At 33.7% G+C, this 27,162-nt stretch overlaps 2 protein-coding genes across 5 annotated transcripts in view; one reads left to right on the forward strand and one right to left on the reverse strand.

The window, feature by feature from the left end:
* The window catches only part of Flo-2 (flotillin-2), a 248,883-nt gene that overhangs the window by 55,851 nt on the left and 165,870 nt on the right, over positions 1–27,162 (forward strand). The window lies entirely within an intron of this gene.
* LOC105215172 (glucose dehydrogenase [FAD, quinone]) lies at positions 7–19,473 on the reverse strand. 3 transcript variants are annotated; one of them, XM_029042217.2, is made up of 3 exons: positions 19,379–19,473; positions 17,514–17,890; positions 7–2,499 (listed from the first exon to the last, which is right to left on the reverse strand). In XM_029042217.2, exon 3 carries the CDS (start codon positions 2,289–2,291, stop codon positions 399–401), a length of 1,893 nt encoding a protein of 630 aa, XP_028898050.1. In that variant the 5' UTR covers positions 2,292–2,499; positions 17,514–17,890; positions 19,379–19,473; the 3' UTR covers positions 7–398. The 3 variants fall into 3 exon arrangements, with proteins under 3 accessions (XP_028898050.1, XP_028898049.1, XP_011187259.1); XM_029042216.2 differs by having other exon boundaries at positions 19,352–19,470; XM_011188957.3 differs by lacking the exon at positions 17,514–17,890 and having other exon boundaries at positions 19,352–19,434.

A 27,162-nucleotide genomic window follows, 5' to 3' on the forward strand; every position in this document is an offset into this window, starting at 1 on the left:
TGTAGTCGATAAATGTTTGCGAATAACATGAGTGCAGCAATAAATTATAATGACGCACTGTTAAATAATGTTAAATTACCATAAAGTGATAAATGTGTAAATGTGAAGGTGAATATGTAGGCACTTAGGCAGGGAAAACGACTTAAAAACAAAGATATATGACTCGAATGGAACTAGCTTCTAAGAAACTTAATCTACAGATTTTTATAGTTAATATATTTTCTATAAGAGACAGTGTTTGGAAACACTATCCCGCTCGATGGCACCGCTTATGGTATAAAGCTCACGTACGCCCCTGATTTATGATCGCTCAATGCACTGTCGGCATAACAGCCAAAAAGTTCCCCGAAAGAAGCTCGCGCTTACTGCCCACTTAACTACAGCTACACAAAAGCTGGCTAACTCTTCGGTGCCGCTGCGCGATATTCGGGATTTTTCAACCAATCCTCTTTGATGAGGTCAGCACCCTTCTCGCCGATCATAATGACCGGCGCATTTGTATTGCCACTACTGATAGTAGGCATAATACTGGCATCGATTACGCGTAGTCCACGTACGCCATAAACGCGTAGGCGTGGATCGACAACCGCTTCTGGATCCCAAGCCGGTCCCATTTTTGCAGTGCCGCATGGATGATAAATCGTCATAGAGATGGTACGCGCTTGACACTCCAAGTAGTCGTCCGAGTATATTTTATATTTCTTGCAATTTGGCATTGGACGCTGATGGACATGTGAACCGAACTGCTTGAAGACTTTAGCGTTTGCAACGCGTAGCGCAATCTTTGCACCTTCCACTAGAGTTTTGACATCAAACGGATCATCGAAATAGTTCGCGTTAATGAGCGGATAGTGGAAGGGGTTTGAGGAGCTAAGACGCACCCAACCACGTGAGCGTGGACGCAACAGCAATGGCATGATCGTCCAGGTGTCTTTGTTTGCAATCGGTTTATAAACTTCCTGGTAGAGTGATTCCTTGAGTCCAAGTACCTTCTTCACGCGTGCGCCATTGTCCGAATTAATGGAGGCCGGTGCCATATGGAACTGTATGTCAGGCCAGTCGATAGTGCTGTTCGAGTATGGCGTATGTACAAAAGCCAAACCCTCCACGCCACCAAGCGTTGTCATCGGTCCACGTTCACGCAGTACATATTGCATGGTGAGCGCCGTGGGATTGAAGCGATCTTGTATTATAGCAACAGGTTTGTCAACCAAAAACGAGAGACCACCCATGCCGACATGATCTTGCATATTCTCACCAACCGGCAGGTCCTGCAACACGCGTATGCCATGCTGCTCGAGGTGTGCCTTAGGTCCAATGCCTGATAGCATCATGATTTGCGGTGTATTGATGGCACCAGCGGACAAAATAATCTCACGTCTCGCGCGTATGCGGAACAGTTTGCCATTCTTCACAAACTCCACGGTATGCGCGCGCATGGTACTTGGCTCTATGACCACTTTGGTTACATGCGAGTTCATGGAGAGATGGAAATTCTTACGTAATCGAATAGGACGTAAGAAGGCTTTAGCGGTGCTGCAACGTGAGCCACGACGTATAGTGCCTTGTGCAATCATAAAACCGGTCTGTTTCTCACCATTGATGTCGCGATTCTCATAACCAATCTCGCGTCCCGCTTCTACAAATGCAGCCACCAACGGCGAGTGCCAAGGTGATTCCTGCACGGTCATTAGACCACCACGTCCATGATAACGGTTATTCGCTAGGTAAGGATTGCGATTATCCTCCGATTTCTTAAAGTAATGCAACACATTGTCATAGCCCCAACCGGGATTACCCAACGATTCCCAGTGATCGTAATCGTGTCGATTGCCACGCACATACAGCATATAGTTGAGCACACTCGAGCCGCCGAGCACTTTTCCGCGCGGCCAATTGCATTGATTATTCTTCATGCCGAGACAGGCCTTGTTGGACGGCTGCGTCTTGTACTGCCAATCGAGTTTGCTCAACTGTAGATAGGCGGCCAGTGAGGGCACATCGGAAATCTCATTTTCATCCGGACCAGCTTCGATGAGCAATACCTTCCATTTACGCATTTCCGTCAGCCGATTAGCCACAACAGCGCCGGCCGATCCCGCTCCCACTACAATGAAATCATACTCGGGATACAGATTCAGTTGATCGATCGGACGCGCTTCTGGATCGACGCTATCGTAGCGGTAGTAGGTAATAGCGGCGAGAAGTAACGGTATGAGCCAAAGGCCGGTAGTGACTACGCCGAACGTAGACTTTATCACAGTCGTTATGAAGAGTAGATTGAGTACCATTGTCTTTGGATTGCGAGTTCCGTGCAGTATTTAGTAGAGTTTAATTTCGAAGAGGTGATTTTGTTGTTGTATTTTCTTTTGTTTTTTGGGAGTTATGTAGTACTTTTAGTAACTGTTATCACGCTATAAACCTTTGCAGCAGCTTTTTACGCTTGCTCATTGTAGAAGTGTGTGTGCTTTAAAGACGAAGCGACGTCCGACGGCGTTGCTGTAAATGAGAAATAATAATTAAATGAAAATTTGTTAGGGATAAATTGTTGTTTGTTTAAATAATTAAGCTGTTTGCAATTAATAAAATATTTTGTAATTAATGTTATTGTTTTTTGTTTCTTTCAGGTGAGCGATTTATATCTGTTAAAATATGACCTGATGAAACCGGCAAAGGTAGAGTTCTCAGTGAGTTCGTTACAAATCTGTTTTGTGCGTTTTATAATTTATTTAATTGACAACTGGATTGTTATAAATAATATTAATTTATAAGTATAAGCGGAGTTTAATATAAATAATTTTCAATTGTCACTTAAGTAGTTTTATAATTTGAAAAAAAAAAATTGTCTTATTCAGTAGTACAATAAGTTTAAAATATTATCTAAAAATATCAAATTGATCCGTATAAAATTCTAAGAGGTAGACTTTTTGGAAGTTCCGCTCATCAGCCCACTTCAGTATGAATGTAAAACTTTAAACGCGTTTATTTCGAAACTCAATTTTGTAAGTCGGTAGACTCGATATTTCAAAAAGTTATGAAGCGAAATTTTGCAGTCTTCATTGAAATAACATTACCTTTTTATTGATCGAAGATTTTATTATATTTGTTTTACATATACTTTATTGTGCCCACATATGGCGAACATTTTGGCAAAAAGGTGAGTTTAATCGTTAAAATTCTGGCAAAAATTCAAATTTTAATATTTTCTCTTTTTCTTATTAACTAAATTTGTCTATGTACTATGGAAATATTTTTGTTTTTTGATTTTGGATGAACTAATAAAGAGTTGTTGTTGAATTGTTTAAATGAAATTGTATACTTAAATGTGGAACTTAAATTAAATTTGTGTTTAAGGAACGCTGAAACGTTTCATAGTTTTGTTATAAGATGAATATTTGAGGTAGAGATAAACCCGAATCTCATCACCTAAACAATTCTGCTTGCAATTAAGTATCCGGAATTGAACACGTATCTAGCTAATAATCAATCAATGTGAGTGATTTCAGTTCACAGAAATTATACAGAAAACGTGACATATTTTATTTTTTTAATAATTAAATTTTAGTTTAGGTAAATTTTTAGTACCAACTTTGTAAATAAAAATAAATAAAATTTTATAAGCACTCTAGGGATTTTTTCAGAAGTCAGTGAAAATAATCAATATATCACCCCAATCCTCTTCCAAGCACTAAACACGTGCTAGTTATTAGTACATTTTTATTGATTTCGAAGAATTATTGAGCCGAATATGCAATTAATTGCATTGATTGCAATTAATTTGGGTTTTATTATCGTTAATTATACAGTTATTTTTCTCCACTGCATTGCTGAGATAACACTATCTGTATATAACATTTCAATTGCAACAAATTAAAGCGTAAGTAGTTTAGTATATAATTGACGGACAGGTCTTTGGCATTACTACCCGCGTAAGGGCCTAATTTGAGGCTTAATTATAAGTAAATAGTTAGTTAATAATTATAAATTGCTGCATATGTAACAATGAAATGATATCACAAGCTATAAAAGCGCAGTTGGCTTCGAGCGTTCAAAGTCCACAAAATTCAATGTATATTTGTTAAAAAAATTCTATTGAAAATCGTTATTAAATCATCAAGATAACTGTATGTTTAGTTTTAAATAACACTGTGCAGCAAAATAATTCGAACCCATCGAAATTGTATTTCTAATTTTTATACTCTCGCAACATGTTGCACAGAGTATTATAGTTTTGTTCACATAACGGTTGTTTGTGTCACCAAGAAATAAAAGAGCTAGATATGGGCTTATGTATATATAAATGATCAGGATGACGAGTGGATTTGAAATCCGGATGTCCGTCTGTCCGTCTATCCGTACAACGGATAACTTGAGTAAAAATTAAGATATCTTAATGAAACTTGGAGCACATATTCCTTGGTACCCTGAGGAGGAGAAATCCGATAATAACCACGCCCACCTCCCATACGAAACTTAGGTTGAAAATTACTAAAAGTAGGTTAACTCACTAACGAAAAAAGTCAGATACACTAAATTTTACAGAAGAAATAGCAGACGGAAGCTTCACTCAGATTTTTTTACAAAATGAAAAATGGGCGTGGCATCGCCTACTTATAGGTCAAAAACCATATCTCAGGAACTACTCGACAGATTTCAATGAAAATCGGTATATAATTTTCTTGACACCCTGACAACACGTTTAAGAAATGAGCGAAATCGGTTCACAACCACGACTACTTTCCTTATAACTCAATTTTGAATTCCATCTGAATCCTTCACTTTATAATATATACATTAGGAACCAATGAAGATAGCGAAATAAAACTTTACACAAATACTGTATATGATATGTGGCATCACTTGTGAAAAATTTGTCGAAAAAGGACTATAACTTTTCAAGGCCCCAGATATCGAACATGTTGAACTCAGGGCCTAAGGTTAAATTTATGGCATTAGGACAACATAACCTAGCCAGCGTAGCCGCTGTCTTTTTATTCGCCGAACTATGTCAATGTCGTCGTATAACTCGTACAGCTCATCGTTCCATCGTCTGCGGTATTCGCCGTTGCCAATGTTCTGAGGACCATAAATCTTGCGCAAAATTTTCCTGTCGAAAACTCCTAGTGTCGTCTCATCTGATGTTGACATCGTCCAAGCTTCTGCACCATAAAGCAGGACGGGAATGATAAGCGACTTGTAGAGTTTGATTTTGGTTCGTCGAGAGAGGATTTTACTGTTCAATTGCCTACTCAGTCCAAAGTTGCACCTGTTGGCAAGAGTGATTCTGCGCTGGATTTCGAGGCTGACATTGTTCGTGTTGTTGTTCTCAGATAATTTAATGTAATTCAGAGGAAATTGTTTTCTTCCAATAGTGTGTCTCTGTTCCAAAAATTATTAAAATAGGGCCATAACATCTCCTAGTTCCTATATACATACATGCTGGTGAAATTGAATGAAATCGGTTCAGGAATTACCTAATCATATCTCATATCTATATATGACGATTTTCGTTATTCTATCTTATCTTAATAAAATTTCTTCAATAAATTTCGAGAGTATAAAATGTTCGGTTACACCCGAACTTAGCCTTTCCTTACTCGTTTACAATGGAAAGAATTTGTTGATGAGATCGTCTGAAATTAAAATTTTTATTTGAAATTTTTATTTAAATAAAAAAAAATTAATAATTCATTTTTTGAAAACATAAATAATATTTAGTTTATCATAAGTAATTATATTTTCAACACACAATTAACCAGTTTATTTATTTAATAACAATATTTATTAATAACTGTAATATCGTAAAATGTCACTACGTATACATTAAGTATTGATAAGAGTAGTATTTAAATTGTCCACATTTAAAAAAAAAATAAATGGTATTTGGTAAATCATAAAGTAATTACATTTCGAACACAAAATTAAAATATTTATTTATTCAAATACTTTTGATTACATCCAATCAAATGTAATGGATATTTTTTTAAACAATATACATTAAGCCGTATCAAATAACTGTAATATCAGTGCAATATATCACTAAGTATACATTAAACGCATACTAAACGCAATTTTGTTTTTATTATTCGTTATTTTTGATTTTCTTTTTTTTTAATTTTTTTATTTTTATTTTTTATTTTTATTTTTTATTTTAATTTTTTTCTGTCATTCGCTCTACTCACGTTGCGTGTCAAAATGCCTTGCAAACAATAACCAATCGATATTTAAAGCGGCATATTCAAGTTGATTAACCTTTTGTTAGTTACGCATGCGCACTAAATTTAAATAAATTCAATTTTGCGCATAATCGGAAGCGTTTGCCAATACCAAGTTCGTTGCTTTAGTCTTCTGTTTTAAATTTAGTTTTATGATTTTCTTTGCTTTACATTACCGATAGTCATTGACCCAGTTATTGCCTAAAGCAATCACGTTTGCCACAATGACAAAAGCAAGTAAATGAAACAAAAATATAGAAATCAAGAATATTAAGACGAAGAGCGATAAAAATTTCAATTTGCAGTTTTTCCATATATAAGTGAGGTAGTCAATTACTTGACACATTTGTTGTGCCACTGTTCACTTGATTACAATTACAGTTGTCTATCAATTATTTTGTGCATATTACTTTGATTTCCATGCGGCATACTTAATATACAAATAAATTTAATAAGATTTACTAGTCATGCAAAGCAAATTTATTTGCAGCACCACACAGTTGCAGTCACGTAGTCGCCGCCGCTGCCACCGTCAGTTTTTGCAGTGATTTGTATGTTATTGTTTTTGAACATTGTGCTTTTGTTTTTTTGTTTTTAATTTTTTTATATTTTTTTATTTCTTTAAAGACCGCGTTTTTTTTTACCTTCTTGTTGTTATTAAATTAGATTTGCTCATCGCGTTGGTTTGAAACGCTTTACTTGTTCGCGCTTTATTATTGTTTGACTTTGTCTATTTGAAAACAGTTATTAACAGTGACCAATCGAATTCGCTTCAATAACTGTATTTGACTAGTTTAGTGATTTTCTATATTCTGCATACGTTCATAATTGAACACATGCAGACATACATATGTACATATATGCATAAGTGGTTATTTCAAGGAATTTCGCATTGGAAATATCTAGAAAGACATTATCGAGCAAATTGCTTATTTGTTAATTTCTGACTTTGCTGAAAGTTAAATATTTTTTGAAGAAACGAAAACATTATAAACTATTGCTATAATAAGAATGCAGACGTTGGCCATGGTTTGCCAAGCTAGTTGACGGCATTAAGCTTAGAAGTCAAGTCATTGACGCAAGCACATCCTTGTAAAGTTAAGTAGAAAAGTATTTGGGCTACAAATATTATGTTTAATTACATGGCGTTATCTGAGCATAATAGAAGGAACTACACTACATAAAGTATACGGGATACATACGTATCAGAAATATTTCTTAAAGTTAACGGATTCATCACTCTTTGGATAAAGAGGATAGATTTGATTGTATGTTTGTAATGAATAAACTCAAAATTACTGTGCTGATTTCAAAAATTCTTTCATCATTGGAAAGCTACATTCACCCCGAGTAACATAGGCTATATTTATTGCTAGAATCTCAACTTTCTGGATATAGTTCCCAGGTGAGAGTATCAAAAAGACTCCGTAATGGAGAATCTTAATCTGAAACTGAAAATCGTCTTGCAAGTCATTCTCTTCGTAAGCTAAACAGTTTTTTATTAAAGTTGTAAAGTTCGTAAGCTAAACAGTTTGTAATGAGACAGCAATTAGTGAAACAATTTTTTAATACAATTTTCTCACTTTCTCCCTCATTTTTCTTTCTTGTTCTCATTCAAAATACATGATCAAAAATTAATTTTTTATCTGAGCAATTAGTTAATTGCTTCATTTTATGATATATTAAAATTTGGTGAAATTATACAAACATATTTCAATAAATTTATCAAAATTATTCATTGAGCAATTAGTTATTTTCTTAATTTTATGCTAAAATAAGAGCATTGAAATATTTATTTCGCTTGCATTGAATACACATAATTTAATGGAAATTTACAAAAATATTTAAATAAATGTATATTAATTAATTAATTACTAATTGCGCAATTGGTTAATTGCTTTAATTTATGATAAATTAAAAACAGTTAATTTTGCTTTTTCGCTCTCATTGAATACACTTAATTTGGGTCGAAATTTACAACAATATTTAAATTAATTTATTATGAATTAAATACTAATTTAGCAATTATTTTATTGTTTCATTTACTGCTAAATTAAGAACAATAAAATGTTAAATGAAGTCTCTCAAGACTATTAAAAATGTCAAAATTAAATTGCGTTATATTTAAGTTTGGGTTCCAACACCGAAGTCAAGGAAAAATTCATATTAGTCATAAAATTCATTTTTCTACACAGTTTTATTTGAACCATTTAAACTCAAAATCTGTCGAAATTAAATAGTTAAACGATCAAATTTACAGTATTTTTTTCAGATTGCATAACCCTTTCTATGGTTGAACATATTTTTGAAAAAAAAAAAAAAAATTGTGCTGTGGTAGTAAAAAAACAAAAAAAAAAACGGTGGAATGAAATTTAATTTATATAAAAAACAATAAAAAGGAATGTATATAGCTTATGTTACTGAAATCGAGAGTATATAAAGAACATTTAGTAATCTCTCATAGAACGATCAAAAGTAAAGTTCGTAAAAAACCCAATAACTCTGCACACTAATTCCAGTGCTCACTACTAGTTCTAGCACAGGTTCTATAGCATCTGCTTTGCATATTATTAACACTTATATAAAACTCAATTTATGGCGTATCATTGTCTACTGACAAACGTTCTATAATGTTCTTTAAGAATGAATGCTTTTGTATTTAAGCTCACCTTGAACTTGTGCCCATTTATTAAGTCAACGTATTTTTGCGTAAGAATCCAGTTTTTTTTCAGCGATTAGCTAAGCGAAAAATTTCCAAAATCAATGATTCTCACACTCACTCACACCCATAAAATATTATTTGTGTACACATACATACTTTGATTGGCAACAATGAATTGCTTAAAATTCACGCATCTCAAGTTCAAATCCGACTTAATAAAATGCTTATTTATAAAATTGTATTGGCCGGACATGTGTTTGTTTGTTGTTGGCGCTGAAGAATTAGCAGTCGAAAAGAAATAAAACAAATTTAGCGGTAAAAGGCCATACTAAATATTTGCCTGCAGAAGTCGGCATTCGCGACTGCGTTGATACACGTATCGACAAATTAGCATTTTGTTTTTGTGTGTGTGTTGTTGTGTCAAGCGGTGGTAAACTTCCGTTTCCGTATAGCTGAAATCGCTGGGCAAGGTCAAGTATGTTTATTTCTACTGTTTTTTGTTTTTTGGTTATGATGTTATTATTTTTTTGCTAAAAAATTTTAAAAATGATTTGTGCTGTAGTTTGCTACTTTTCGAATTTATATACCGTTATGTACAGTTATTTGTATTATTTTCCTTATAAAATACAATAAATACATAATTAAAATTGTTTTATTAAAAAAATAATTTAATTTAGTTGCTTAATTGATTATAGTGCATGACTGATCATCGGTGGCTTGTGGTGTTTTTGGAATGTGACTACCGATCTATGGGAGGCTGGCAGATAAAAATAAAAAAAATTATTTAATAAAAAAAATTATTTAATAAAAAAAATAATAATAATAAAAACATTTTAATTCGGTGTAGCTTATTTTTAATATTTTTCATTTTTTTGAAGTTAGAATCATAATTTTAATTAAACATAAAACTTTTAATTTTAAACAATTTATTTTTGACCAAGATATTTTGAAATCATAAACCCCACTCTCTGTCTTTCTGGCAGCTACAATGAGCAAAGTATCATATTAACTACATCAATATGTCGACTTTTATACAATTTGTATACGTTTTTTGGTTATTTTCAAAAAAATATTATGTATAAAAAAATATTTAGAGAAAAACTAACTCTACCACTTATTTGAAGTATTTGCGTTTACAGTTAGGTATATGTGTATGTGTGTATATGTGTATGCGAATATCAATTTATTTTTGCTAATAATGCTTTCAATTTATAACATTGCCAAATATTAATTTTTATTGGCAAAATTTGCATACTTGATAATTTGTTTAAATATACGCAGAGATCAAAGTCAAGTTCATGTGTATTAAAATATATATGTACATATGTATGTACATATATAGAATGCTACCATATGCCTGCAAGATATATTGGCTTGCTAATTGCTTCTGTTATTTGTAATTTATAAATTTATGGTTATAAAGCACGAGCTAAGATAATTAAAATTTACTTGCTTAGAATATGAGATGATGAAATTAAATAAAATTTGTCACTGAATCAAAGGATATCGAAACTTCTTAAAATTTAAAATTTTAGATAATTTAAAATTAAAAATAGTTTTAATTAAAATTTCAAATTAAACATATTTTCTTTATTTACAACTCTTTGTTTTTTTTTTAATTTTTTTTTTTTTAATTTTGAATTATTTTTTTTTTTAATTTAAATTTGTTTTTTTTTTTAATTGTAAATTTTAGTTTAATTTATTTTGGGTACATCACAATGACGTTTATTTTTATTAATTTTAACGTGCCATTCTATGCATCGATTTATGTATGTGAAAATATCGATTTTGAACGACAGTGTGCGATAATCGGATATTACTTGCGTGCCTGAAAGTATGCAATCATTTTATTCTGCTTTAGGTACATTTGAGAATTTAAATACTTAAAGCATAGTTATAGGCGGTTTGTTTTTCAAATGAGTGGTGGATAACTATATATTCAACATTACTGCACTAACTTGTTTCTGTAATAAAGTGTCGAGTGCTTTTATATATTTTTTAGTATTATATATTTTATTACAAATTCAGTATTTATTTTAATTTTTAAATTTAAATTAGGAAAATTGTTAAAACGTTTCGTATTTTATTTTTGATTTATCTGTTTTCAAATTTCCGTCTGAGTTACGCATTGTTGAAAAAAACTTTGAATGTAAATAAAAAAAAATTAAAGTTTTAAAATATTGCTGCTCATTCCCAATTCGTACTTGTATTTAAATATAGAATAGAGTGGTCATTTCTTTAAACAATACTAAAAAAATACTACAATATGGATGTTAAACTAAATAGCTTTAAGAAAACTTTCAGCTGAAAGATTTTTTTAGTTTGATTTTTCTATCAAATAATTAAATAAATCAATTCTTGCAATATTGGCTTTAGACTAAACAAGTTTAAATTTATGTGGTTTACGCAAGGTTGTCGACTATTTAGAGTTTTCAATATATATAAAAAGTTAATAAATGTTGTTTAATAAACTTTGTAAGACGAAAAAAACTCGAATATTAACCCTCTCATGGCCTAATTAAAACGAGCGGAGGTAACATTTTTTTAGTACAGATATAGATGAGTCTTGAGCCAAATATGAAGTGATAAAAATTTCAAAGTCCTTTGTATCCTGGTTCATTAGTTACAGCATGTTACGTATAGACTAGAACTAAATTATTATAAATAAGCTAAACACTTTTAGCACGACTAATTTTTTTAAATAACTCTTTTATCTATATTTACTAATATAGTTATAGTTTAGTAATATAGTTTACTTTGTTTCAAAATAAAACGATTATTTTTATGTTTTTGAACACTTTTTGTATAACCACTTCATTATAACTTTTTTCGCGAAACCGATTTTGACAATTCCACTCTGCCGAGAACGCCTACTGAATGAACACGTGCACAACTCATAACAAAAAAAAATAACTGTAAGATTGCACAACACTTAAGTCTGCATAATTGCAAAAACCGCTGGTCAGAAAGGTTTAAATAATGAGAATTAGAAGCCGATAAGTACAATGTTACCTATAGGCAACATTGGGCATGAAAGGGTTAATGTATATATTTTGTTTTTTTTTATGATTAAAATTTATTTCACTCGAAATATTGTTTAATGAAATACTGCATTATGAACTTCAAATTAAACAGTTAACAAAAAATAAGTAGTACTTAAAATATATACTATTATTTTCCTTTTGTTAAATAACGGAATAATTATTTTTAAATAAGTTGTATGTAATTTGTAAACTTAAAGTATTAATTATTATTATTTTTTATTTATTATTTTTGTTGTTTTATTTATTTAACAATTGTTTTTTATTTATTTTTTTTAATATTTTATTCTTTATTTTATTTAATTTATCTTAATTTTTAATTTCATTTCTTTATATATTTATTTATTTATTTATTATTTATTTTATTTTTAATTTATTTTATTTGTTTTATTTTTGTACATTTTAAACTTTTAAGTATTTGCGTGAATATTTGCTATGCAAGTATTAATTATTAATTGCAAGTGTAGTGACATTTGGTTGTGTATACATACATAAAAAACACGCACCTCTAAACACTTGTCCCAATGAACCGGCTTTTTGACCCACTTCCACTGACGAGTATCACTTTGACAACTACAACAATCACTATAACACATCGCATGTCAATAACTTCGACCAGTTTAGTGCTGCTAGTGTTTTCCCAACGCATGTTTACTGCGCTCTTCTTCTTCCTTCGTTCCCTCATAACACTCTTTCCCTCACCTACTTTACTCGCTTAACAATAACTCATCTCATTTTCGCTTTACACTCGTTCCTCTATTTTGTTGCAGTCACATATTTTTTATTTGTTGTAGTTAGCTTGGCACATTGCCAAATTCACTCTCGTCCAATCGCATTTTATTAAAGTTTTTGTAACCAACCCAAAATTGGTCTTTTTTAAACGGTCCATTATAATGCTAACGGCTTGTTTTTTTTTTTTAATTTCGTCAATATTTTTGGGATAACCGTTAACATTGTGATGTATTTAGCAATGCATTCCACGATTTTGAATGAACAAAAATTCCGCTGAGTGACTAGTGAGCGCCTGCTTTGTAGTTGGTGACAGCTGTCAAGCGTTCAAAATGTGTGTGTCGCTGGCCACCAACCACGCTATGTGTCGCGCCTAGTTATGTCATCGATAATCGACAGTGAAATGATTTTTTTTATTTATTCATTTTATTAGCATTCGCATGCGCTCGTGTGCGTGTTTTTCACATATGTCTTTCTTCGCTGGTTGTTTTGGTCAGTCTGTCAAGGTCGTTTCGTCGCCGTTCATTGGCGTGATGCGTATTGATTGTCATATTTGTATGTATGTGGAGGTGTGTTCGCATACATATATATATATATATATGCGTGTATGTTCGTTTGACATTTTGCGTGTCGTAAAAACATTTCCATTTACATATCTTTGGTTGGTGTTTGGTTACACGCTTGTAACTAGCGTGCCATTAAGGCAAATGAAATGCAAATAATATTTGAAATATGATTGCGATAATATGTAGAGCATGTAAATGTGGATCTACACACCTTTTTCATTTCATATTTCATTGTGTCCCACTTTTTTCATCGAATTTTAATTAATTAGAAATATTGGATAAAGCGCTTAATGTGATTGCGTATAACACATACATATAACAAAATCTATAGTTGCCCAGCAGTAAAGTCAACTGGTTATAAAATAGTTTTCTACTGGTATGAAGTACAAAACCAGTCTGCTGACTCTGAAGCAACTGTTATTTTTTCGTATTGAGATGGTCAGAAATATACTAGTTTCATATAAAAAAATAACATCAACTTTCGTTTTTTGAAAAAAAAAAAAATATATATATTCATTCACCACTTTCGATCTAATTAATGTAAATTTTTTTAGTTTTTTTTTTTATTTAATGACATTCTATCACAATTCATCCTCATTGTGTTTTCTTTAAATTTAGTTATTGTTTTTTATAATTAAACAGATTCTAAATATATTGAAATTTACAGTAGAAAAAAATCGTATACATTCATGTTGTCATATTTAAAATAGTCCATCGAATCGAATCGAAACTCTTCTCAAACTCAATCTTTGGAATAGCCTTTTGCCCTTTCAATAATTTATCGTATGTTTTCCGTTAGTTTTTTAACACATCTCATATTAGAACGCATTTAGGGCTCACCCTTTCATTAATATTCTTATTTTCCAATTATATTAGAGAGTGTTTTTTTGGAAGCTCGCTTATAAGTGAACAATGCTGTGGCCAACCTTTTTGATCATCTGCATTTAACAACCAGGAAATTACGTTTTCATATATAAACAACAATATAAATTCAAGTTCAAATTTCATTACTTAATTTTTAGACATTATCTTTATTTAAAAGTGCAATTTTCACGCGCTATCACTCGAAGAATTACAAATTTAAAACTTCAAATTATTTATTTAAAGAACAGGGACTGAAATATCTGCTATTACTTAGAATATGATTCTTTCTATATATTTAATTAAAAAAACAGATTTAAACAATACTTCTAAAGTATATAATTGCCTACAAATATATAAATAAAGACTGTTTATGTATAATATATATGTGTATGTATAATAAAATTAGCTAACCGCTGACAAGGCGTTCAGTAAAAACAAATTGTATGGCAATTGAACAACCAAAGTTGCACTGCAATTGTTTACTTTAATGACACACATGTGCCATGAAATGCGTAGGAAAGTATTTATATATATATATATTTTTGTTGGTATGTATAAAGCCTAACACACCTACACGCTGTTGAAATACCACACACACTCAACTGTGACTTTGGTGGCACTAAGTGCCATGGCTTTTAACATTCAACTTGAACCCTCAATTGTCGCAGTCAATGTTAGGTAATCAGCAGCGCGTCAACACGTCATTGACATTTGCCACACACACTGGGTCATATGGAAGTGCTTTGGCTGCAAAGGTATTTGCTGTGAGGTAATTTAGGTGGATCAGTATCTTCATTCTTCATAGTTTTTTTTAATTTTAATTGACTTAATTAATTTCACTTTATCGAACAAATTCTATAAAATATTGAAGTAATTATAGAGTAGAATTATGAAAAATTCAACTAAACAAAGAAGAGAAATAACAAAGCTACAAATTAGGTTATAAACTTTTAATTAGAGGAACAGAGTACGGGAAGGTATTTCTTCAAGAACAGTTCACGAAAACTTTGTTATAATTAATTAATTGAGAGTATTTTATCGAACGTACATTTTTTAATATGTTGATATAATGGGAAGGCTCAAATTTTCGGTTGAAGATTAGATGGCCTATTATACTTCAGAAAATTTTGAATTCACATTGATTATGCGAACGGTAAGAAATCAAGTCTGTTTGTCACATTTCTAATTATAACATCAGAATATACGATATTCTACAGAAGGCTACAGTTTCCAATTCGTTTAACATACGCTAATGCTATAAATAAGTATCAAATCCAAACAATGTCCATTTGGATTTAGATTTAGGGAATCCCTGTTTTTTCCATGTGTAACTATATATTTTGTGCATGTTCACGTGTGGGGAAACCCAAATAGAGATGGGTTTACCAAAAATATTGTGCACTTAGAAAATGAAATGTTAAATGTTATCAACTAATAACTTTCTAATGAGTAATAATATTGACATCAAGTGAAAAGATAAACCGGCTCGAATATTTTTATCCATATTCACTACACCAAATAGTTAACCAGAATATAATTGTACTGTCAACCGAAATTCACTAAGATATTGCAAATTTCCCCCAAATAAAAGTTGGATTGGACAGACAGGCCAACGAAGAGAGATGGTTTAATTGCTATTATAAACTATGCTCCGATCAAAGGAAATATAAAGATGATATTTATAACTTCATACTGTTAAAATCTTTAGCTTTAAAATTTGCTGTAACATACTGACATGTTCTGAAATTCATACGATTTGACAAAACGATCGCTCATTTCAGTTTCCAAAAAAAATTCTTCTTATTGAACTCTTCAATAAACTCTTCTTTCCAATTATATACCACTCTAATCGATGCCGTTTCACACGCCTGTTGTTTTTTGAATTCTTCACTGTCCCTACTCTTTCAAGTGGTAACTTTTATTTTTCTAAATTTGTTCAGTAACAATTATCGTTTTGCATTACGTTATTTTAGTTTTATATCTCACTTAATATGTCATTGGTATAGTTACAAGCTAGGTAATATATTTTAGAATAATAAATGTTACCTCTTTTCTTCAGAATTAGTTGGTGTAACCATTTTTTTGCACAGTTGTGTATTCTATTTTGAACGAATAAAAAAATCAAGGGCTGGCTAGAGGAATATTTTCGATATTGTTCACTAATTTGCGATTTTATTACAAATTTTTTAATGCAACCATAGAAATAGTTACTTTAAAAAATTATGAGTTCCACATGCAAAAAAGCGTAAAAAATGCCTACATATGTAATAGCTTTCTTATGAATTTTTTTTGTATTTTTTTTCGGAGAGAAAACAAAACATATTTGCTTTCTTCGCCACAGTCTACATATTAGTTACGATTATTTGCCTTCGCCGCAATTACAACTACATAATTTCCTTTCATTTTCACTTTACGACTGCAGGGTGATTAAGTTTTTTGCGCCGCTCGCTTTTGGCGCCATTCGATCGCGTGCAATTTCAGCATTTCAGCAATCTATGCAAATTGGCGCAAATAAAGCGATATTACATGACAAATATGGGTATTATGCTGAGCGCTGGAGCGCTGGAGTGCCGAAGCGTTTAAGTTGTTTGGGTCGTAGCAAGTTTGTCGCTTAAGTCTTTTGTTTGCAATACGGATTTAATGCATTTGCAGCGCTTTATCTTCACTGGTATTGTTGTAATTTAGTTAACAATATATATATGCTTGTATTCGTGTATTTTACATATGAATATGTAATGTAAATAAGCTTATACAATGCATCTATATGTGTGCTTGGTTATAAAAATGGCACAAAAATCAGTTGTATTTGCATTAAAACAGAAAAATTACAAAAGAAAAAAGGTGGGCTCAGACTCTTTGCTATTCATTTACTATACTCAAATAGCTGTGTTATGCGCTCTATAGCAGTTGTGGTCGTAAAAAAGCACGGCAAACTATAGAAAATTGTTGAAAAATCGAAAAGAAAACGAAATGATACCACCAATAAACGATTTTGAAAACTAGTTTAAAAAAATCGCGCAATAATTTCAAATTTTTACAAACATTTTGTATATTTTTTTTGTAATATTTTTGTTGTGGCAAGTTAATATTGTATTAATATTGTTATTATTGTTGTAAGCTAACGGAGCCGTATTTGAAAACGAAACCAAAATTCAACAACAACAAAATGCCGCTTGCCACAACACTTTGGCATGCGAAATCTCGCGTGCCAATGGGAAAATATTGCAAAATTACACCTCCATGGGAGTTTACAACATTTTCTAATTTACATTATTTTATATTTTTTTTACAAAGCTCAAGCACAATTTTGCAATACAGTGCCAAAACACTTCGCATGTCTGCTATTGCACACTCTCCTCTACATACTTATATATTTCCATAAATGCCTTAGTTCGTGTGTGTAGTATTAAGCCTAAAACCAACGTTGGTGACTTACTGTTTGTGTTCACTGTTGTTTTTGCTGTTGTTGCTACTGTTGTTGTCACCTCTATTGCTTTGTTGTTGCTTTCGATTAACACATTTACTGTTTATTTTCGTTATTATCTCGACACAGTGTACTTGTGAGTTTTACAAGCAGTAAGAAACACAAACAAGTATCACACTAAAACTCGTCCTGTTGAGTGCGCACAAACGAGTTCAACACCGAAGATGGTGACGTTGTTGCGCGAGAATTGTTGTATTGGTTTAAGTAGGTCACACTGGCATATTTTTTGCAGGATTTGTTTTTGTTTGGCTTTATTTTAAGCTCTTAATATTTGCACTGTATATTTTTTTTTGAACGCTGTGGAATTTCTCTTTTGCAATAATTTGTTGCTACAAGATGTGAATGTTGTTGAACAAAAATATATTACAGTGAAAAAACAACAAATAAATAATTAGTAATTAAATTGTTGAATTTTTAAACACCTTTTTGGAAATTGTTTTTTTTCAGCTTTTATTTCATTATAACTATTATAATTGCTTTAATAATTTTTTATTTTATTTTTTAGTGTTTTTTATGATTTAATATAATATATTTATTAATAATTGCATACTAGTTTTTTAGTTCTAAAAAATTTCATACTAATTTTAAAAACTTATATTTTTAAAGTTATAAAATGTTTATATTTTACTGCTTTGCTTATTTGAAATTAGTTTATTTATTTATATTTAATATTTATACAAATAATTTTACACATATTTTGTTTTTTTTTTTTGAAATATTAGACGTTTTTTTAATATTGTTTTATTAAAATTTGTAAATAATATAATAGCTTTCTTTTTAATTTATTTAAATTAAATTAAATTTCAATATTCATTTTATTTTTCGAATTATGTATTTAACAATTTTTTAATTTAATAAACAACAAATTTAAGTTTTGATTTATTTTTTGTATTTATATCTTTATCATTTACATTTTTATTTATTTATTTAATTAATAATTTTCTATTTATTTAAAAATTTTTTATTTCTTAAATTAATCTATATTTTACATTTAATTGACTGTATTTTGTTGTTATATCCTTGTTGTGTTTTTTAAATATTTTATTTGTAGTTTTATTTCTTATTATTTTTTTTTTATTTTTTTTAGTTTGCGACTTTTTGTTTATTCATACAATTTTTTTTATTTCTTTAAGTTATAACGTATATTAAATAATCTAAAAACATTTTACTTTGGCTTTTGTTTTATATTTTGTTGTACTTTGAATTTCTTTGCACATTGTCAGTAATATTTATATTCCTATCATAAATTTGTATTTTATTTTATTTTTAATATTGATAAATATTAATATTTGATTTAAGTATTTTATTATTCCTTGACTTTATTGTAATTTTTTAAATATTACTCTTTATATATGTTATATAGTATATTTACATCTTATTTTATAGTTATTTTCCCCTCTAAATCAATATTTAAATGTTTTTTATACTTTTATTATAATTTTGTTTATTTATTTAGTATACATATCAATATATCTTTTTAATTTATTTTCTTTTTTTTCAAAAATAAATAAAAAATATAAAAGTTTTTTGTTTCATATAAATTATTGTTTTGCAACTTCAACTAATTTTTTTTTGCATTTGTATATATTATAAATATTGATATTTCACATATATAAAGTAAACATAGTTTTATTGTTTTTTCTTATTTATTCTTTTTTATCACAAAAATTCCATATGTTATTGTCTCGTTTAAATTAGAGAAGCACCATTATGTATATCCATACATTAATTATAACACATTGCACTTATAATAATTCCAAAAAAAAAAAACACAAATCCTTATCACTTACAAAAACTAAACACAAAAATTTGCTCACGTTAACCGTTAAATCCCTTTTCGCTAGCGTAGCGTTGTCCGCGTTTAGACCATCAACGCGCGCCTGTTCGTTTCGAACTGTCTTCAGTGCGCAGCTTTAACGTTCCAACCTAGACTTAGACACCTGAAACAACGCAGCGGCAACAAACAGCTGATGGCGCATGCGCATAAGCGACAACATTAAATGCAAGGCGCTAAGCCACAGTGCTGATTGTGGTTCGATGGCGGCTCCCGCCGAAACAGCACGTTGCCAACTTGTATGAAGCATTGCATGCCTGAATGTAAATATGTTTGCATGTGGAAATATGCTCGTTGTTTGACTTTTGGCATAAATAGTTTACAAAACTTGTCTGTTTCTGTGGCTGCGCTTCGCAAGGCACAAGACTGTGTGTGGAAAAGCCGAAAGTGTGGAGAAAAATAGCAAAAAATACATTGATTTGCGTTCAAAGTCTGCAAAATGCTACTTGCTTGCGGAGTTGCGTGGAATTTGGCGACGGCATTTTTGCTTTGCGTTTCATGCACGTTGCCTACGTTGATGTTGTTGTTTGGAATTATTTTTGTATGTATGTACAAATCTTGCTTCACTCTTTGTTTTACCAAGTGATCAGTGATGACACAAAAATCGCATTCATACCGTTCGCTTTACATGCACAGACTCACTTCTTATAAATACAACAAACATTGTGGGTTTACTTCGTTTGATCCTATTAAGCAACCCGTTTCGCTACATTCCGTACGAATTTCGGTTTCTGTTTATGAATTATTTTTGTTTTGTTTCGTGTTGTGATTTCTTTATTTAGATTTCTGGAGTATTTTGTAGTTTTTTTTGTATATAGCGATATTGTAAAGCTTGTTTGAACAGTTTTTGTTAAGATGCCCTAGACTAAATTATGGAGATATAGGAGTTCACTTGTGAAGCGTGCAGTTAAAGCTTTTTTTTACTAATTTTTAATACCATTTATAGATTCTCGAGAAAATTAATTCCATTAAATTTATGTTTTCGATATGAAAAATGTTCTTCCATTGAAAATTGTTGATACATACATACATATTTGATATACAATCTCATAATGCAATGTTAAAAAAATAACGGGAATTGTAAAATTTAAAATTTTACGGGTTTGGGTTTTAAGTCCAATTGTCATTTGTCGTGGCGCCGTATGACTTTTTTCTATTTCCAAAAATAAAAAGAACCTTAGAGGAAAGAGTCAAAGAATATCTCAAAAATCGAGTTTGAGAAATGTTTTGAATCTAGCTACAATCTCATCAGATTGGGAACAAGGTGGTACACTATCATTCTCTATCCTGGCGCTGGTTCAGTGGTCTTCGAATAAACACGTTAGGCCAGGTAACGATCAGTACATGTGCGACTGCGAGATCATTCTGACCTAAGGTGGAAAATTGAAATCGAGACACTCTTTGCTTTACTGTTCAGCTTTCGCTAGGTTGAGGTTGAAATATTTTTGCAGGACGAACCAATTGAACTGCTCCGAATACAAATTATTTGCCTCAACAAAACCTAACTTAGTAATATATCGCAACATAGTACTCTTCGTTTGACTTCGTTTGTACTAGATCAATCTACCTATATGCTTCATTCCATGTAATAAACGAAAATGTTATTGATATTTTGAAAGGTGTTAGTTGCTTTATTTTAACAGTTTACGGAACAAAATCAATAAAGTTAACGAAGTCAACTCATGTGAACAGCTGTTTGAAAGTTGGGCTGCGTTGACAACCACAATGGAGATCTTGCAACGAGTACTGTAAATATATTTAACTTCATATCTGTAAATAGTCTTCTACTGAGCACTCTATTAACAACACACAAAGAAAAAGACACTAATTAAGTAGAGTCTCCATTCATAAATTGCATGGTTTCTTCGCATATAACAAATCAGCAGGTCCAAGCAAACATACAGCCGGCATCGCCAACTGCCACGCATTTTTACGTAGCGTTAATGTGTAATTAGCAAAATTAGCACTTGTAATCATTTTGTAATACGAACATTGGCTACACTAAATTACCCACAACTGCCAGCTGCAGCTGCGCGTCGTTGCTTTTCCGAAGAAAAGTTGTTGAAGTTTTCACTTTTCTGGGCATGAAAAGCTGCACAACTGCGACGACCGACCTTTGATTACGTCACAGATTGTAGCTTTTGGCTGCGAGTGCATAGCATAGCGTACACATAGCACATACCGTGCATTGTGTGTCTTTGTGCCGACTATGTTCATGTGCCGTAGCCAGATCGCCATAACCGAGCCGCAGCCAGAGCGACTGCCATCAATCGCAAATTTGCTTTATTAAAGCACTTTTGAGTTATTTTTCAAGGAAATAAGACATAAGCAGTCCACTGCGCAGTTTCGCATATTTTTCACTTATTTTTTTGAGATTTCTGATTTTGCAAAAATGCAAGAGTCATCGTTGTCAAGGCATAACCGGCACTTGCCCAAACAATAACATAGCATAATTTCGTGGAGAGGATTATATAACGTGTGTGAAATATGTTTTTTCTCAAAATTAGCGAATCTCCGAAGACTAGCTGTGCCCCTCGAAACATATTCGATTGTGACCCACTTCGGCACCAAACAAAATTCGCTTTATATGCGCATTAATTTACGAGCGTGTGGATTTTCGCAACTTCGATTACCTGACGTGTACATGAGTGAGTACCGTAGTTTTATTGCCTTGTAAATGCGTACGTGAAAAAGATCAAGTAGTTGGGTGCCAGTGCGTCGGGTGCTGACAGCGTCCGCAGCAAATTACTCACCGCGTCCAAGAGGTTACTGTTGTTTGATGAGTTGCGGAGTGTGTATGAGTTGCGGAGTAGTTATTTACTTTAAAGTTTAGTACTAGCTTAATTTCATAAGGACCATCTCCTGAGCAATCAGATTTCTTCGTAAATGAAATTATGCTATCATGTTATTAGCAGTAGAATTTATATTCCTTTCTTATTTATTTCCTTTCCTTATTAGCAGTAGAATTTATATTCCTTTGTTTCATCGACATCGATTCGGGTATTGGGTTCGTCATATCCTGGTGTCATACTTTCACTGCCATTTAGTAGGCTGGAGACATGTTGCCTCCAAAAATTCAGTACACTCTAGTTATCAATCGCTAGATCACCTCTGGGGGTCATAAAAGTGTATGCTACGATCTTGAAACTTTCAGTTGGTCGCCGCATCTTTTCGTAGAATTATCGAGTATTAACCCTGTCAGCTAGCATGTCAAGGCTCTCCATACTCACGCATTTCCGCCTCTTTTTATGCTCTCGCAACAAAAGTTGCTAAGAGAGTATTATAGTTTTGTTCACATAACGGTTGTTTGTAGGTCATAAAACTAAACGAGTTAGATATAGGGTTATATATATCAAATGATCAGGGTGACGAGACGAGTCAAAATCCGAATGTCTGTCTGTCCGTCCGTCCGTCCGTGCAACGGATAACTTGAGTAAAAATTGAGATATCTTGATGAAACTTGGAACACACGTTCCTTGGGACCGTGAGAGGGGTGCTTTCGAAAATGGGCAAAATCGGACCACTGCCACGGCCACAAAATGGCGAAAACCGAAAACACATAAAGTGTCATAACTAAGCCATAAATAAAGTTATAAAAGTAAAATTTGGAATAGAGGATCGCACTAGGAAGGGGCATATTTGGATGTAATCTTTTTGGGAAATTGGGCGTGGCCCCGCCCCCAAATCGGTTATTTGTATATAACTCGCAAACCAATAAAGCTATATAAACCAAACTTTCTGCAGTCAGTTCTCTTACATACCCCACCACACACCATGAAAATAGTTGAAATCGGATAATAACCACGTCCACCTCCTATAGAAAGGTTAGGTTGAAACTTACTAAAAGTGAGTTAACTCAGTAACGAAAAACGCCAGAAACTCTAAATTTCACATAAGGAATGACAGATAGAAGCTGCACTCAGATTTTTTTACAAAATGGAAAATGGGCGTGGCATCGCCCACTTATGGGTCAAAAACCATATCTCAGGAACTACTCGACCGATTTCAATGAAACGTGGTTTGTAATAGTTTTCTTACATCCCAATGATATGTTGTGAAAATAGGCCATATCACTTCACAACCACGCAAACTTCTATATACCAGAACTTTGTAGACGATCTGAATCGTTAACTTTACAATATATAAAGGAAGCACTAGTGTTCCTTTGACTTAATTGAAAGCCAATAGTTCCGTCCACTGTTACCTTGTACCGAGGTGCTGATGAGTGTTCTCAGAGCGCAGGAGTGCAAGTCGATTAGAAAATCCCTCGGTAGGTTCTCAACTTTCTTGATGGTCTTGATGGTCTTGAGACCTCAGTCGCCGCTTTGTTAGAGATTCGGACCAACAGTGAGTGTTAAGAGGGTCTCGGCTTTCAGAAATCTCAAATAAAAACGGATTTGAAGACAGTCCAGAATAATGTCTAAAGCCCAGAGAATAATTCGGATTAGACATATTCTGCAGTTTTAAATAGTATCAATTTAATTTTCGAGAGTCACATATCTGGAGTATCAAAGAGTATACTTTTCCTTTTACAACATTTCCTATATTTAGCTGCTTCCCATCGTTATTCTCATTACTTTTATTACTCCTGGTTTATCGACATTGCAAACAACGCAATTTTGCTGACATAACAACAGACAACAATAACAACATTACCACCATATGCAATATAAAGTACAAACATAAAAAAAGTAAAAAAGCGTAAGAAACTCAAAGAAGACAAAATCAACAGAAAACATGCCAAAACAAACAAAGAAGCCTGTCTACACAGCAGGGTTGCGTACCTGTGCAGTCTACGGTATATAGCCGGCAATAAAGTGCAGCAGTCATAACATTAAGATGTAAATGGAAATTGAAAGTAAAAGTCACACACACACGTTTACATACATACATACATACATACGTGCAGAAAGCATGCAAAATGACGGCAGAAACTGCAAATGTTGCGGTGGCAAAGAAGATCTGTGACAGGTGACTCGAATTTCTGCATTGAAAGTGAATACCGTAGCATTTTTAATATGAGTATAACTGTGTTTGTATTTCATTAAATTATATGATTATGAGGCAAGTGAGGAAAGTTTTTGATTGTCACTCACTTGGGAGTGGCCAGAAACGATTCTTCTCCACATGGTTCAAGCAGCTCACGACTTCCGGTTTTAGACCAAGTATCCTCTGGGTAGCCAACAGACATCCGTTTGAAGGCGAGCTAAAGTGAGAACGCGGAGCCCGCTTATGCGGTTGTGCGTAGGGTTTGGGACCCACCACATAAAAACACCCCCCAATGAAAAATCTACGAAAGCCTCGGATGAGACACCCCCCTTTTGATGACGACCCCTGCAAACGTTTTAAGGATAATGATATAAGGGCATGCACCTGGAATGTCCGGACCCTTAATTGGGAAGGTGCCTCTGCCCAGCTGGTTGATGTCCTCATACGACTTAAGGCTGACATCACCGCCATCCAAGAAGTGCGATGGACGGGACAAGGACGGAAGAAGGTGGGTCCTTGTGACATCTACTACAGCGGCCATATAAAGGAGCGCAAATTTGGTGTTGGATTTGTGGTGGGAGAGAGACTCCGTCGCAGAGTCCTGGCATTCACCCCGGTGGATGAACGTCTAGCCACAATCCGCATCAAAGCGAGGTTCTTCAACATATCGCTGATTTGCGCCCACGCCCCAACGGAAGAGAAGGACGATGTGACCAAAGATGCTTTCTATGAGCGCCTAGAACGCACCTATGAGCGCTGCCCCCGCCACGATGTAAAAGTCGTGCTTGGTGATTTTAACGCCAGGGTGGGTAAAGAAGGTGCCTTTGGCACAACAGTCGGAAAATTCAGCCTCCATGACGAAACATCGCCAAACGGCCTGAGGCTGATCGACTTCGCTGGGGCCCGAAATATGGTCGTCTGTAGTACCAGATTCCAGCATAAGAAAATACATCAAGCTACTTGGCTGTCTCCTGATCGAAACACGCGGAACCAAATCGATCACGTTGTGATAGACAGAAGACATGTCTCCTGTGTTTTAGACGTGCGTACGCTCCGAGGACCAAATATAGACTCGGACCATTATCTGGTCGCAGCGAAGATACGCACCCGCCTCTGTGCAGCAAAGAATGCCCGTCAACAAACACAAGGAAGGTTCGACGTCGAAAAGCTGCAATCGCAACAGACAGCCACGAAATACTCTACTCGACTTGCACTCCTGCTCTCTGAGAGCACTCATCAGCATCTCGGTATAAGGGAACTGTGGAACGGCATCTCAAACTCACTGCGTACCGCTGCAGCCGAAACAATTGGTTTTCGGCAACGACAAAAAACAAGCTGGTACGATGAGGAGTGCCGTCTCGTAGCGGAGAGAAAACAGACTGCCTACCTCGCAACATTGCAAACGACCACAACACGTGCGGGATGGGATAGATACCGAGAGCTGAAGAGGGAAGCGAGACGCATTTGCAGACAAAAAAAGAAAGAGGCCGAAATGCGTGAGTACGAAGAGCTTGAGAAGCTGGCAGACAGAGGGAATGCTCGAAAATTTTATGAAAAAATGAAGCGACTTAACGAAGGTTTCAAGACCGGAGCATCCTCATGTAGAGACCAAGGTGGTAATCTGGTAACCGATGTCCAGGGCATACTGGGATTATGGAGGGAACACTTCTCCGACCTGCTGAATGGCAGTGAGAGTACAACACCAGGAGATGGCGAACCCGATCCCCCAATCGATGACGATGGAACAGATGTTCCATTACCCGACCATGAAGAAATTCGAATAGCAATTACCCGCTTGAAGAACAACAAAGCAGCGGGGGCCGATAGATTACCGGCAGAACTATTCAAATACGGCGGCGAAGAACTGATAAGGTGCATGCATCAGCTTCTTTGCAGAATATGGTCGGAAGAAAGCATGCCTGACGATTGGAATCTCAGTGTGCTCTGCCCAATCCATAAAAAGGGAGATCCCACAATCTGCGCCAATTACCGTGGGATCAGCCTCCTAAATATCGCATACAAGGTTCTATCGAGCGTATTGTGTGAAAGACTAAAGCCCACCGTCAACAAACTGATTGGACCTTATCAGTGTGGCTTTAGACCTGGAAAATCGACAACTGACCAGATATTCACCATGCGCCAAATCTTGGAAAAGACCCGAGAAAAGAGGATCGACACACACCACCTTTTTGTCGATTTTAAAGCTGCTTTCGACAGCACGAAAAGGAGTTGCCTTTACGCCGCGATGTCTGAATTTGGTATCCCCGCAAAACTAATACGGCTGTGTAAATTGACGTTGAGCAACACCAAAAGCTCCGTCATGATTGGGAAGGACCTCTCCGAGCCGTTCGATACCAAACGAGGTTTTAGACAAGGCGACTCACTATCGTGCGACTTCTTTAACCTGATGCTGGAAAAAATTATAAGAGCTGCAGAGCTAAACCGAGAAGGTACAATCTTCTACAAGAGTGTACAGCTCCTGGCGTACGCCGATGATATTGATATCATCGGAAGCAACAACCGCGCCGTTTGTTCTGCTTTTTCCCGCATGGATAAGGAGGCGAAGCGAATGGGTCTGGAGGTGAATGAGGACAAGACGAAATATCTCCTGTCATCAAACAAACAGTCGGCGCATTCGCGTCTTGGCTCCCACGTCACTGTTGACAGTCATAACTTCGAGGTCGTAGATAATTTCGTATACCTGGGAACCAGCATCAACAACACGAACAATGTCAGCCTCGAAATCCAGCGCAGAATAACTCTTGCCAACAGGTGCTA

This window comes from Zeugodacus cucurbitae, chromosome 5 (assembly GCF_028554725.1).
Source record: "Zeugodacus cucurbitae isolate PBARC_wt_2022May chromosome 5, idZeuCucr1.2, whole genome shotgun sequence".
NCBI lineage: Eukaryota > Metazoa > Arthropoda > Insecta > Diptera > Tephritidae > Zeugodacus > Zeugodacus cucurbitae.

Bases quoted from the DNA above. Each gene is read 5' to 3' on its own strand.
- LOC105215172 (XM_029042217.2), bottom strand. From the start codon at position 2,291: ATGGTACTCAATCTACTCTTCATAACGACTGTGATAAAGTCTACGTTC.